The sequence below is a fragment of the Caretta caretta genome, chromosome 10, assembly GCF_965140235.1.
Source record: "Caretta caretta isolate rCarCar2 chromosome 10, rCarCar1.hap1, whole genome shotgun sequence".
NCBI lineage: Eukaryota > Metazoa > Chordata > Testudines > Cheloniidae > Caretta > Caretta caretta.
This window is the reverse complement of record NC_134215.1, coordinates 40519008-40534362: the sequence shown is the minus strand read 5'-3', so window position 1 is coordinate 40534362 and position 15355 is coordinate 40519008. Positions and strand designations below refer to the sequence as shown.

At 46.1% G+C, this 15355-nt stretch overlaps 1 protein-coding gene across 4 annotated transcripts in view; it reads left to right on the top strand.

Moving 5' to 3' along the window:
* The window catches only part of TBC1D21 (TBC1 domain family member 21), a 130673-nt gene that overhangs the window by 85949 nt on the left and 29369 nt on the right, over positions 1-15355 (top strand). For all 4 annotated transcript variants that reach the window (XM_075132921.1, XM_048867130.2, XM_075132920.1 and 1 more), the window contains 5 exons: positions 182-289; positions 3357-3460; positions 6247-6341; positions 13304-13414; positions 14812-14912. In XM_075132921.1, the coding sequence (XP_074989022.1) occupies positions 185-289; positions 3357-3460; positions 6247-6341; positions 13304-13414; positions 14812-14912 (516 nt within the window). In that variant the 5' untranslated portion in view covers positions 182-184. The remainder of the gene's footprint in view (positions 1-181; positions 290-3356; positions 3461-6246; positions 6342-13303; positions 13415-14811; positions 14913-15355) is intronic.

The window sequence follows — 15355 nt, the reverse complement described above, 5'->3', positions numbered from 1 at the left end:
GAATTTGGCCAGGATGCTGGGCACCAATTCTGGAATTTTCCCTGAGTTTTTAACATCCACAGCAGGAGGGACCTGGAGTTGATATCTCCCTGGCTTTCAGAGATTTTTAACGCCAAATGAGACCCGTGTGCTCACCTAATTCTTGATTTGAGTTAATTCTGAGCTCTCTTTCTATCTCCAGGGGATGAAGAAGGTGCCTATCGACAAGGTCGAGTGGGAAGGGTATTTTGATGAGAGCGGCCACCTGGTGAAATCTCGGGATTTTATTTCATCCAACATCCTGGACAGGGTGAGCAGGGTCTGCTCTGAAATGCGACAGTCAGCAGGGAGGACTATGCACGGTGGGCCTTGTGTGCCCCAGGGTCTCCGGCTGCAGCAAAGAAACACTCAGGCTGGGCACAAAGGTGGGGTCAAAACTCCTGTATCCTCCCATAGTCTGGAGGCCATACTGGTGCCAGGCTGGACCCTTCCACCAGTGTAAGAGAGAGCAGTTGGCTGCCAATGCAATGCCCCTTCCACTTACCTTTCCCCCAGGCCACAGCCTCTGCAGCTGGTGCAGGAAGGATCATGTAGGAGCAGCTACACTAGCTCTTTGCCAGCCATGCTTCTCCCTAGGCAAGGAGCATCCTCCAGGGGGAAGCATGAACCTTCTCCTTCACAAGGAAGGATCTGGTGTTATTTCAGCATTGCCAAACTCCATAAAGTAGGCTCATTTCAGGACAGCTTATCCACCTGAAGGGTTGGTGACCTCCACTGGCCATCAGACCTTAGAGGTACCACATGCTGAGGTTGCTATGACGATTTGGAAGCCAAGCATTTTTTAAAAGAAATACATTGATTCTTTCAAGTTTGTGCATCACTGGACAAAAAAATCACTGTGAAAAATATTAATTTCCCAGTAAAGCACAGGAATTCCTGGCCCACTCCAATACAGCCATTATGCTTACTTGGCTTTTGCATTTTGGAGTTTGTTTACAAATGACTCACTTTTGCCCAGTGAGAAAGAGCGTATTTTATTATAAAATAACCTGGTTTTTTTTAAACCTCTAAAAATAGCTTTTAATTTTCATGAAAGCAGTCATGGAAATCTGAGCTGACTCCAGGCAACCTGGCACCTTTTCAGAGAACTGTGACAATGTCCTAGTTCCCTTTTGGCTTTGCCAGTAATGAGAAATCTTAGTGCTCAGCCTTAAATGCAGGTAGTTAGCTCTTGTGCTGGCTCCTGCAGACACTATCCTCCCTTGCATGACTCCACTGACCTCAGTTAACTTGCACAAAATCTGATGTCTGCATATTTTGTATTTTGTTCTCCTTGTGCCTGTGCGCAAGATCTCACATTGGGACTCAAAAATCGCCATTGCAGTGCTCTGAGCTTCTGGCTATGCTGTGCCCAGAGAAGGTTATGGCTAAAGTCTGTCAATTCATCACAGTTAACTCACGCAATTAACTCAAAAAACTTAATTGTGATTAAAAAAAATTAATCACAATTAATTCCACTGTTAAAAAAATAAAATACCAATTGAAATTTATTAAATATTTTGGATGTTTTTCTACATTTTCAAATATATTGATTTCTATTACAACACAGAATACAAAGTGTACACTCCTCACTTTATATTATTATTTTTATTACAAATATTTGTACTGTAAAAATGATAAACAAAAGAAATAGTATTTTTAAATTCACCTCACACCAGTACTGTAGTGCGATTTCTTTATCATGAAAGTGTAACTTACAAATGTAGATTTTTTTTGTTACATAACTGCACTCAAAAACAAAACAATATAAAACTTCAGAGCCTAGTCCTACTCAGTCCTACTTCTTTTTCAGCGAGTCACTAAGACAAACAAGTTTGCTTACATTTACGCGAGATACTGCTGCCTGCTTCTTATTTACAATGTCACCTGAAAGTGAAAACAGGTGTTCACCTGGCATTTTTGAAGCCAGTGTTGCAAGGTATTTACATGCCAGATATGCTAAATATTCATATGCCCCTTCATGCCACCATTCCAGAGGACATGATTCCATGCTAATGATGCTCATTAAAAAAATAATGCTTTACTTAAATTTGTGACTTAACTCCTTGGGGAATAATTGTGTGTCTCCTATTCTGTTTTATCTGCATTCTGCCATATATTTCATGTAAAAGTAATCTCGGATGATGACCCAGCATACATTCGTTTTAAGAACACTTTCACAGCAGATTTGCCAAAATGCAAAGAAGGTACCAATGTGAGATTTCTAAAAATAACTACAACACTCAACCCAAGGTTTAAGAATCTGAAGTGCTGTCCAAAATCTGAGAGGGATGAGGGGTGAGCATGCTTTCAGAAGAGTTAAAAGAGCAACACTCCGATGCAGAAACTACAGAACCCGAATCACCAAAAATGAAAATCAACCTTCAGCTGGTGGCATCTGACTCAGATGATGAAAATTAACATGCATCAATCCACTTTGCTTTGGATCATTATCAAGCAGAACCTGTCATCAGCATGGACGCATGTCCTCTGGAATGGTGGTTAAAGCATGAAGGGATATATGAATCTTTAGTGCATCTGGCAAATATCTTGCAATGCCAGCTACAACAGTGCCATGTGAATGCCTGTTCTCACTTTCAGGTGACATTGTAAACAAAAAGCGGGCAGCATTATCTCCTGCAAATTGTAACAAAACTTGTTTGTCTGAGTGATTGGCTAAAGTAGGACTGAGTGTACGCGGAGGCTGTAAAGTTTTACATTGTTTTATTTTTGAATGCAGTTATTTTTTGTACATAATTCTACATTTTTAAGTTCAACTTTCAAGATAAAGAGATTGCACTACAGTACTTGTATTAAGTGAATTGTATTTCTTTTATTTTTACAGTGTAAATATTTGTAACAAAAATAAATATAAAGTGAGCACTGTACACTTTGCATTATGTGTTGTAACTGAAATCAATATATTTGAAAATGTAGAAAAACATCCAAAAGTATTTAAATAAATGGTATTCTATTATTGTTTAACAGTGCAATTAATTGTGCAATTAATCACGATTAACTTTTTTTAATTGCTTGACAGCCCTAGTTATGGCTAGAGCCATTTGGAAAATGCCAATTATTTGTCATGGGAAATTTTAAAAAGGATTTGTTTTGAAATTTCCTGTGAAAATGTTTCAGTTTTGTTGATGAAAGAACTGAGAGTAAAAACCAAGAAACTTTTGAGTTTTACACCACCATTTTCAGTAAGAATGATCAGTGACAACTTACCCAAGATTTTTGCTTGTATACCAAAGCTGTTTACCCCATCCCTCCTCCCCCCCTTAACTGCCCTTTGTGCCAATAAAAGCCCCCTGTATTCACCTTGCCATCCCTTTCAGGGTCTGGATCCAGCAGTGAGATCAGAGGCATGGAAGTTTCTCACTGGCTACTACTCCTGGAGGAGTTCACATGACGAGAGGCTGACCGTTGACAGCATGAGGAGGTATGGATCTGTCTGTTTGCAGTGTCCTTCTATATCGGGCTCCACAAGGACGCAGATGCAGCTGGTAGTTTCACAGGCATCCCTGAAGATTTGATGATGATGATGCAGATTATGGTAGAATCTGTGAACCCTAAACAAAGATCAAGGCCCCACTATGCTGGGAGCTCTGCAGACAGGAAGCAAAGAAGAGAGCTCACAGTCCACATGTCAGACAGGGCACCACAGGGAGAGAAGACAGACACTCCAGGGTGAATGGGTTAGGAGAAAGATATCATATAGTTGAGCAGAAACCCATCTGTCCCAGCTTGCCACTTGCCAACCCAGTGTATCCTGATGAAGGCTAAGCATCATGGTGGGTTCCATGGAGGGATTTAACAGGGTAAGGTGGTGGCTTTGCAGATATTGATGGGCCACAGTTACGTGAGCGTTGAATGCGGTAGAACAGATTTAATTAAAACAGGTTCTTAATCTGGTGACTGCATTCTCTCTGTGCATGGGCCCCCTGGAGATGAAACTCAGGACCCTTATTGTCCACAGGTACCAGCCCCAAGGGTGTGATCCCACAGCAACTGTGCTGAGCTTCTCTTTTGGTTTCTTCCCTTCCAGCCTCAGGTCTGCCCTCTATTCGGCACTGGTAAGGCCTCATCTGGAGTACTGTGTCCAGTTTTGGGCCCCACACTACAAGAAGGATGTGGAAAAACTGGAAAGAGTCCAGCGGAGGACAACAAAAATGATTAGGGGGCTGGAGCACATGACTTATGAGGAGAAGCTGAGGGAACTGGGATTATTTAGTCTGTAGAAGAGAAGAATGAGGGGGGATTTTATAGCTGCTTTCAACTGCCTGAAAGAGGATTCCAAAGAGGATGAATCTAGACTGTTCTCAGTGGTAGCAGATGATAGAACAAGGAGTAATGGTCTCAAGTTGCAGTGGGGGGAAGTTTAGGTTGGATATTAGGAAAAACTTTTTCACTAGGAGGGTGGTGAAACACTGGAATGCGTTACCTAGGGTGATGGTGGAATCTCCTTCCTTAGAGGTTTTTAAGGTCAGGCTTGACAAAGCCCTGGCTGGGATGATTTAGTTGGGGATTAGGTCCTGCTTTGAGCAGGGGGTTGGACTTGATGACCTCCTGAGATGCCTTCCAATCTTGATATTCTATATTCTAAGAAGGTGGGGAGGGGCTAGAGGCTTGGCTTCCTATGGTAACCCAGCTTCAGGTCTAACACCCCTGAATGCTGCAGTTACCTTCAGAATTTCTATTTTGCAACATTTTCTTGAGCCTTCCCTTTTCCCTGTCAAACTGTAACTGCTACATGGAGAACCCTGGCCTTCCACCCAGGTTGTTAGGGTGCACGCCAGAGCACCTAGGAACTTCACAGTGACGGCTGACAGAGAGTCCAGCAGCCACTTTATCATTAGTGTAATAGTAAATATTTATATAGTGCTATCACCCCTTTCTGCTGGGTGCTGTATGAATGTAGATAAGAGACTATTCCTGACCTGCAGTCTACAATCTAAAAGACTGACTTTCAGCACACTATGCTGCTAGATACCAGCTGAGCATAAGGCCCCAGATCTTCCTGCTCCTAAAGCACAGCCTTTTATCTCTTGAGCTAATGGAGAAACTCTACCAGTTGTTAGCAGTATAGGGCTTAGGACGTGTAAACTGTGCACTCTGTCCCCCGCTTGTGGTGTCTAGGTCAGCTGGTGATTGATGAGTCTGCCACAGTAGTGTCTAGAAGAGACAGCTCTTTTAGCTCAGGATGTAGGGCTCATATATTAAGATCCACAGGTCCCACGTTCAATCAATACATTTTGGGATGTATAAGTAGGGGCATTGCCAGCAGATCGAGGGATGTGATCGTTCCCCTCTATTCGACATCGGTGAGGCCTCATCTGGAGTACTGTGTCCAGTTTTGGGCCCCACACCACAAGAAGGATGTGGAAAAATTGGAAAATGTCCAGTGGAGGGCAACAAAAATGATTAGGGGTCTGGAACACATGACTTCTGAGGAGAAGCTGAGGGAACTGGGATTGTTTAGTCTGCAGAAGAGGAGAATGAGGGGGGATTTGATAGCTGCTTTCAACTACCTGAAAGGGGGTTCCAAAGAGGATGGATCTAGACTGTTCTCAGTGGTAGCTGATGACAGAACGAGGAGTAATGGTCTCAAGTTGCAGTGGGGGAGGTTTAGGTTGGATATTAGAAAAACTTTTTCACTAGGAGGGTGGTGAAACACTGGAATGCATTACCTAGGGAGGTGGTGGAATCTCCTTCCTTAGATATTTTTAAGGTCAGGCTTGACAAAGCCCTGGCTGGGATGATTTAATTGGGGATTGGTCCTGCTTTGAGCAGGGGGTTGGACTAGATGACCTCCTGAGGTCCCTTCCAACACTGATATTCTATGATTCTATGATATTCTATGAATCTCCACTGCCAATGACCTACACAATGCTGTCAGCATTACCAATATGAAGTTGGACATTACCAATATGAGGTTTGCAGAGGGTAGAGGTGCACACGCACATGCCAGTTTGTTGCAATATTAGCTAGACAACCAAAATTAAAATCTTGGTAAAATTGCTCATTTTTGGCAACCTAGTTGCAAAACTGGTGACAATTTCTAAATAAAACAGATCAACTGCTCTTTCCTACCCCTCTGATTTCCTCCATTTACTGTGAATCTTCATTTACAAGGTTCTGATGGTGCAAAACTCTTAACAAAGCCCTTATGAGTTATGCTCCATTCTTGCAGCATGTTCTCAATAGCTACCTCCCGCATTCTTTCAGGAAAAGTTACGAGGCCTTGTGCAACATGTATGACAAGATCCAGCCGTTACTAGAGACAGAGCACAGGGACTTCATGCAGGTCCGCAGCTTCATCAGTAAGTTGTCACAGGGTTGAGCCGGGTGTTTCTAGGGGTAAAGAAGCAGGGGAGGCAGCAGATAGATGAGTCAATGTGATTTGCCAGGTCGCTAGCCCCTTGTCACATGGATCTCCCTAAGCTCCAGTGATCTTCACTGGAGATTCTGACTCAAAAGTACTGTGATATGTTTGCCTTTCAGAAGCTTAAGGACACCTGTAGTTTGATTTCATTCTTCTACCTGAGCACAAGCCTTACTCAGGAGAGGTCAGCTTAGCTTGGAGCGTGATCATTTTCCATCTTGTCAGTTAAGCAGTATTGGACATAACTTTATCTGGAGGCAGACCTCCAGGTGCAGCCAGGAATATTATTGTTATGATGCAAAGAAAAGGAGTACTTGTGGCACCTTAGAGACTAACAAATTTATTTGAGCATAAGCTTTCGTGAGCTACAGCTCACTTCATCAGATGCATTCAGTTGAAAATACAGTGGGGAGATTTATATACATAGAGAACATGAGACAATGGGTGTTACCATACACACTGTAACCAGAGTGATCACTTAAGGTGAGCTATTACCAGCAGGAGTGCGGGGGGAACCTTTTGTAGTGATAATCAAGGTGGGCCATTTCTAGCAGGTGACAAGAACGTCTGAGGAACGGGGAGGGGGGGAGGGGATAAATATGGGGAAATAGTTTTACTTTGTGTAATGACCCATCCACTCCCAGTCTCTATTCAAGCCTAAGTTAATTGTATCCAGTTTGCAAATTAATTCCAATTCAGCAGTCTTTCGTTGGAGTCTGTTTTCAAAGTGTTTTTGTTGAAGTACTGCCACTTTTAGGTCTGTAATGGAGTGACCAGAGAGATTGAAGTGTTCTCCAACTGGTTTTTGAATGTTATAATTAACTCCCCTTACAGTTAGAAAGGTTTTCCTAATATCTAATATCTAACCTAAATCTTCCTTGCTGCAGATTAAGCCCACTGCTTCTTGTCCTACCTTCAGTGGACACGGAGAACAATTGATCCCCATCCTCTTTACAACAGCCCTTAACATCTTTACACACTGTTATTAGGTCCTCCTCAGCCTTCTTTTCTCAAGACTAAACATGACCAAGGTTTTTTTTACCTTTCCTCAGAGGTCAGGTTTTCAAAACCTTTTATCATTTTTGTTGCTCTCCTATGGACTCTGGCCAGTTTATTCCCATCTTTCCTAAAGTGTGGTGAGCTGAGGCTTCACCAGTGCTGAGCAGATCGGGACAGTTACCTCCCGTGTCTTATATACAACGCTCCTGTTATTACACCCCAGAATGATATGAGCCTTTTTCGCAAGTGCATCACACTATTGAATCACATTCAATTTGTGATCCACTATAACCCCCAGACCCTCTTCAGCAGTACTACCACCTAGACAATTATTCCCCATTGTATAGTTATGCATTTGATTTTTCCTTCCTAAGTGAAGTAGTTTGCACTTGTCTTTATTGAATTTCACCTTGTTGATTTCAGACCAATAATCTAATTTGTCAAGGTAGTTTTGAATTCTAATCCTTCCTCCATGGTGCTTACAACCTCTCCCAGCTTTGCACCATCTGCAGATTTTGTAAGATATTTTCCACTCCATTATCCAAGTCATTAATGAACATATTGAATAGTACCAAACCCAGGACTGTGGGATTCCACTAGATATGCCCTCCCAATTCAACAGCAAACCATTGATAACTGTCATGCAGCCAGCAGAATATGTTTTTATCACCTTGACTCCAACCGAGTATAAAAGAAATCACATTTTGCCTCTATGTAAACAGATATGCACTTAAATAGTAGATACCAACAATTGTTTCCTCCAAGTTCAGTCGTGGTTCCAGCGCAGCTCCCTTGTTCAGCTTGGCTTAGAGAATGTTGTGTTTCCCAACATTCCAAGGTCCTACTTTGCCACTCCCCCTGGGCCGCTTGCACCCAATCAGAAAGACGCACAGCCAGTAATTCTGGATGCAAAACACTGATTTAAAGTAACACACATTACCTGCCATTTGGTGAGTTATTAGCAGCTGTAGAAGTATAGATTAGCAGCAGCTGGTGCTGTCACATCCAGGCACTTGACCAGTGTACTCTTCCCTCAGAAGTACATTTTGACATTTGGATTTCATCTAGCAAAGAGTTTGCATGTTTGAGCAGAATTTCTCTTCTCTTTATTTCTTGGCGACTGTTCTTGCTACTAAGGGGTTATAAGCCCACAGAAGTACACGCAGTACCGCAGCCTACTGAAATCCAACATTCACTTTCAAGATGGAGCACTGCCAGCACATTGGGACTGATTGTGGACCTAGAATACCCTGCTGCCAATCAGCAGCTTTGAGCTTCTGAGTTCAGAGCCCTTTCATACTGCTCACCTCACCACAGTTGTTTTACCGCAGCACCCATTCTGTAAGCATTTCTAATGCACCCATCCCTGGGGTCTCTGCACAGGCCAGTCACATACAGTAAGAGCATTGCAGGGGCCAGATACTGCACTGTATTGATTTTCCACTGCACTGTATTGATTTCCCCCTCCATTTATGGAGGGGGAGCTAGTTATGGCTCCCTTATTCTCTGCCCAGTCCTGGCGCAGGATAAAGCACTCCAGGCTAGCATCAGTCTTCCAAGGACTGTCTGCCAGCTGAGGATAGCCAGAGTATAATGTGATCTGGATACATCCCCTTCCCTCCTCTTTCCTCCCCTCCCTGAGCATGCCCCTGTCTGCCTTTGCTATGCCCCCTGAATCAGAGCCAGAAGGAGAGGGTGGAGCAGAAGCAAGCTGTGCCAGCTGTATGCCCACTGAAGACTCCCTTCAGCCAGGAAAATCCTCGGCAGTGGAGTTTGGGCCAGATCCCACACGCAGAGCAGTGCAAAGGGAACAGAGACCTGTCCCACTATGTCCAGTCATACTATCACATGCATTTCCTTGGATAGTTCTGCAGCTAGCAAGCAAGTAGGAAATAGAATTATAGAATCACAGTATCATAGAATAGAATCATAGAATACCAGGGTTGGGAGGGACCTCAGGAGGTCATCTAGTCCAACCCCCTACTCAAAGTGGGACCAATTCCCAACTAAATCATCCCAGCCAGGGTTTTCTCAAGCCTGACCTTAAAAACTTCTAAGGAAGGAGATTCCACCACCTCCCTAGGTAACGCATTCCAGTGTTTCACCACCCTCCTAGTGAAAAAGTTTCTCCTAATATCCAACCTAAACCTCCCCCACTGCAACTTGAGACCATTACTCCTCATTCTGTCATCTGCTACCACTGAGAACAGTCTAGATCCATCCACTTGTGAACCCCCTTTCAGGTAGTTGAAAGCAGCTATCAAATCGCTCCTCATTCTTCTCTTCGGCAGACTAAACAATCCCATTTCCCATAGCCTCTCTTCAGAAGTCATGTGTTCCAGTCCCCTAATCATTTTTGTTGCCCTCCGCTGGACTCTTTCCAATTTTTCCACATCCTTCTTGTGGTGTGGGGCCCAAAACTGGACACGGTACTCAGGATGAGGCCTCACCAATGTCGAATAGAGGGGAATGATCACGTCCCTCGATCTGCTGGCAGTGCCCCTACTTATACATCCCAAAATGCCATTGGCCTTCTTGGCAACAAGGGCACACTGTTGACTCATATCCAGCTTCTCGTCCACTGTAACCCTGAGGTCCTTTTCTGCAGAACTGCTGCCTAGCCATTCGGTCCCTAGTCCGTAGCGGTACATGGGATTCTTCCATCCTAAATGCAGGACTCTGCACTTGTATTTCTTGAATCTCATCAGATTTCTTTTGGCCCAATCCTCTAATTTGTCTAGGTCCCTCTGTGACCTATCCCTACCCTCCAGCTTACCTCTCCTCCCAGTTCAGTGTCATCTGCAAACTTGCTGAGGGTGCAATCCTGTAGCTCCCAGGATCCTCCTTCTTCCCTTTTTAAAAGATGGGCACTACATTAGCCTTTTTCCAGTTGTCCGGGACCTCCCCCGATCGCCATGAGTTTTCAAAGATAATGGCCAATGGCTCTGCAATCACATCTGCCAACTCCTTTAGCACTCTCAGATGCAGCGGATCCAGCCCCATGAACTTGTGCTCGTCCAGCTTTTCTAAATAGTACGGAACCACTTCTTTCTCCACAGAGGGCTGGTCACCACCTCCCCATGCTGTGCTGCCCAGTGCTAGTCTGGGAGCTGATCTTCTTCATGAAGACAGAGGCAAAAAAAGCATTGAGAAAAAAAGCTTTTTCCACATCCTCTGTCACTAGGTTGCCTCCCTCATTCAGTAAGGGGCCCACCTTTCCTTGACCTTCTTCTTGTTGCTAACATACCTGAAGAAACCCTTCTTGTTATTCTTAACATCTCTAGCTAGCTGCAACTCCAGGTGTGATTTGGCCTTCCTGATTTCACTCCTGCATGCCCGAGCAATATTTTTATACTCTTCCCTCGTCATTTGTCCAATCTTCCACTTCTTGTAAGCTTCTTTTTTGTGTTTAAGATCAGCAAGGATTTCACTGTGAAGCCAAGCTGGTCAACTGCCATATTTACTATTCTTTCTACACTTTGGGATGGTTTGTCCCTCTAACCTCAATAAGGATTCTTTAAAATACAGCCAGCTCTCCTGGACTCCTTTCCCCCTCATGTTATTCTCCCAGGGATCCTGCCCATCTGTTCCCTGAGATTGTCAAAGTCTGCTTTTCTGAAGTTCAGGGTCCGTATTCTGCTGCTCTCCTTTCTTCCTTGTGTCAGGATCCTGAACTCGACCATCTCATGGTCACTGCCTCCCAGGTTCCTATCCACTTTTGCTTCCCCTACTAATTCTTCCCGGTTTGTGAGCAGCAGGTGAAGAAGAGCTCTGCCCCTAGTTGGTTCCTCCAGCACTTGCACCAGGAAATTGTCCCCTACACTTTCCAAAAACTTCCTGGATTGTCTGTGCACCGCTGTATTCCTCTCCCAGCAGATATCAGGGTGATTGAAGTCTCCCATGAGAACCAGGGCCTGCGATCTAGTAACTTCCGTGAGTTGCCGGAACAAAGCCTCGTCCACCTCATCCGCCTCTTCCGGTGGTCTACAGCAGACTCCCACCATTACATCACCTTTGTTGCTCACACTTCTAAACTTAATCCAGGGACTCTCAGGTTTTTCTGCAGTTTCATACTGGAGCTCTGAGCAGTCATACTGCTCTCTTACATACAATGCAACTCCCCCACCTTTTCTGCCCTGCCCGTCCTTCCAGAACAGTTTATATCCATCCATGACAGTACTCCAGTCATGTGAGTTATCCCACCAAGTCTCTGTTCTTCCAATCACATCATAATTCCTTGACTGTGCCAGGACTTCCAGTTCTCCCTGCTTGTTTCCCAGGCTTCTTGCATTTGTGTATAGGCACTTGAGATAACTTGCTGTTTGTCCTGCTTTCTTAGTATGAGGCAGGAGCCCTCCCCTCTCACGCTTTCCTGCTCGTGCTTCCTCCCAGTATCGCACGTCCCCACTTACCTCAGGGCTTTGGTCTCATAGAATCATAGAATCATAGAATATCAGGGTTGGAAGGGACCCCAGAAGGTCATCTAGTCCAACCCCCTGCTCAAAGCAGGACCAATTCCCAGTTAAATCATCCCAGCCAGGGCTCTCCTTCCCCCGGTGAACCTAGTTTAAAGCCCTCCTCACTAGGTTAGCCAACTTGCTTGCAAAGATGTTCTTCCCTCTCTTCGTTAGGTGGAGCCCGTCTCTGCCTAGCCCTCCTCCTTCTTGGAACACCATCCAGGAAGGGGTAGTGATCCGAGGGCTTGATGAGTCTCGGCAGTCTCTCCCTCACATTGTGAATCCTAGCTCCTGGCAAGCAGCAGACTTCTCGGTTTTCCCGGTTGGGGTGGCAGATAGATGACTCAGTCCTCCTGAGGAGAGACTCCCCGACCACCACCACCCGCCTCCTTCTCTTGGGAGCTGTGGTCGTGGAACCCGCATCCCTAGGACAATGCATCTCATGCCTTCAAATTGGCGGAGTCTCCTTCTGTTCCCTTTCCTCAGATGTATCATCTTGTCCACTCTCTGCATTAGTACCTGTGGAAAGAATATGAAAACAGTTGCTTACCTGTATCTGCGTTGCTGGTACATGGACGTTCCCCTTTCTTCTTCTGGAGGTCACATGCTGCAAAATTTCTTCACCGTCCTCCTGTCTGCGCAGTGCAGCCCGCTCTGAATCTTCAGAACGTTGTGTCCGTAGAAGCATATCCTGACGTCTGTCCAGGAAATCTTCAGTTTCTCTTATGCAACGCAGGGTCGATACCTGTTGCTCCAGACCTTGAACCTTCTCTTCCAATATGGAGACCAGCTTGCACTTTGTTCCGACAAAGTCACTTCTGTCCTGTTGAAGAAAGACAAACATGGCACATTCAGTGCAGGTCACAACAGCTGAACACTCCCCATCCATATTACCTTCCTTCTACGAGCTTCCTCAGGAGTTGTAGTAAGTAGTCAGAGAAGCCGGCAAGGTGTAAGCCTCAGTGGGCTCTCCCCAGGCAAACTCCCTCTGTTAGCCTCTCTGCTGTTCGCCGCTCAGCTGGTTCGCAGCTGACTGGCTTTTTATAACAGTTAGGCCCACTCAAGGCTCACCCGGAACAAAGCACTCACAATTCACACCTTTCAAACAACCAATCAAGCACGCGGTCAAACTGTCAAACTGTCCCCACAACAGACACTCAGATACTCACCAACACAGCCTCTCTAATGCAACCCTTAGCGTACCTCCTCTCAGACAGATCCCAGGCAAACTCCCTCTGTTAGGCTCTCTGCTGTTCACCGCTCAGCTGGTTTGCAGCTGACTGGCTTTTTATAACAGTCAGGCCCACTCAAGGCTCTGGAACAAAGCACTCCCAATTCACACTTTTAGGAGTCTCAGGAGGGCTGCATGATCTGAGCCAGCAATGTAGTCTTCTCCAGGCACCCTGCTCCCATAAGGGAAAAAAGTCTCTTTCTTCCACAACAGATTCTGACCTGCAGAGACTGTACCTCCGAGACGCACAAGGCTACGCCATAGTGGACAAGAAACGGCTGGAGAAGATCCTTCTGCTAAGTTACGTATGCAACACGGAGGCTGGTGAGTGCTGGGGCAGCAGCACACCTGGGCATCAGCAAAGGATCCTTATGATGTCACTGAGGCTTACAGTGACCATACGTCCCATTTGAGCTGGGACAGTCCCTTTTTTAAGCCCTGTCCCGGCTGTCCCAACTTTTTATCCAAAAGGTGGGCATTTGTCCTGTTTGCTTTTGCTGACTTGATCAGTAGGCAAAAGCAAATCGGTCAAATGCCCTCTTTTGTCACAAAAGTGGGGTGCAGTGCTGAGGGGGCGAGCGGAGATATCAGCCCCCCGCAGAGGAGAGGTAGGGCTTGTGGGAGGAAGCAGTGTAGAATTCCAGCATGCGAGGCCCCCTCTGTAGGGTTCCAGCTACTGGCACTAGCATGGGGCGGGGCCCTCTGGTGAGCAGCTGCCGGTGTCCCGTTTTCTCTTTGGGAAATATGGTCACCCTACTGAGGCTCATTTCTGAAAGAGGGACATGCTGGTGCTTTCCACTGAGCGAGATGGCAGGATAGGTGAGGGGTGTGCAGAATGGCAGGGGGGAAACCACGTGTAGAAGAATAGGAGGTGGCAATTGGGCCAGGGAAATCATGGGAAGTGTGGTGACTAGGGGGCTGGGTGGTAGTGAAAGGGATGTCTGTATCACTTTCAGGTTTCCTGTTCAAACATAGCCAAAATCCCTCCTCCCAGACTCTCCCAAACCAACTGGTGACATGCCAGCCATGCCACAGAATGCACTCCCGGAACATGCTCAGACACAACAGTGATGGGCACATTACAAGGACCTGGTAAAATAGAACACAGTTTAACCCTCCCCCCACCCCACTTGTGCGGTCCCTGTCCCTCAGTGACCAACTAAGCTCCCATAAGCTGTCTCAAAAGCACCTTTTCTTATTCTGTGCAAGGGCAAATTTCTCAGGGTGTTAGGGAACTGTGCATTGTGCACTCATGCAGGCTGTCTCACAAAGAGGCTAAGGCTCACATGAGTCACTGGAACTGAACTCCCCTGTCCCCACTCCCAGCAGAGCTGCGACCCAGGGGTGGAGTAGGGGAGGGGCTAGCAATGGCACTGCCCAAACTATGGATAAATAAAGGACTTTGATCTCCACTACTGCCCATGTGACAGGGCAGTGAGCCCTTGAGTTAGACCCTGTGACCTGTACCCCATGCCTGTGTTTCATTCCCTTCTGATCTGTTCATTTCCGGAATTTATTGCCCCTCCTTCACTTAAGAGCGTGGGGCCTTTCATTGTCTTGGTGAGCTCCATCCACAAATCCTCATTATCAAGTGGGAGGAGAGCTTCCATGAGCATGTTAACCTAATCCCCAGGGACATGCTGTTTCATAGCATGTTTCTGGACTGCTGCAGTAGTCTGTTTGTACATCTGAGTGTGTCTGTGTGTTCTCTCTCCTGGCAGAGTACCAGCAGGGGTTCCACGAGATGCTCCTGCTATTCCAATTGCTGGTGGAGAAGGAACATGAGGTCTACTGGCTGTTTCAATTCTTCCTCCAGAAAACAGTAGGTCAGAGGGTTTGTAGGGCCCCGGCTTTGTGCCCTCACTGGGCCATCCAGTTGACCAGCCTGCAGCAATGCTCCCTAGAGGCAATCTGCCTGACCTGACCACCCACACCCAGCTGTGGCAGACACCCCAGAGAGAAGAGGACCAGCCTGACCCCCTCCTGGTTTGCAAGCCCGCCCATACTTCACCAGTGATAAGTCACCCAACTCAACTTTTTCTCCCAGCCACCCTGCTCCACCCCCTGTATGACAAATGGTGTGACTTGACTCATGTCCCGCCTGCCAAGCCACAGTGAGGAGGGAGATGGAGCCAGCCTTACAGGACATGCCCAGGCTGCTGGTGGAAGCTGGATAGTTGGGGAGGTGGTTACATCACCAGAAGACCTGGAACAGCAATTTGGCAAAACACTTCCCATCAGTCAGAATGAGGGGTGGGAGGGGAG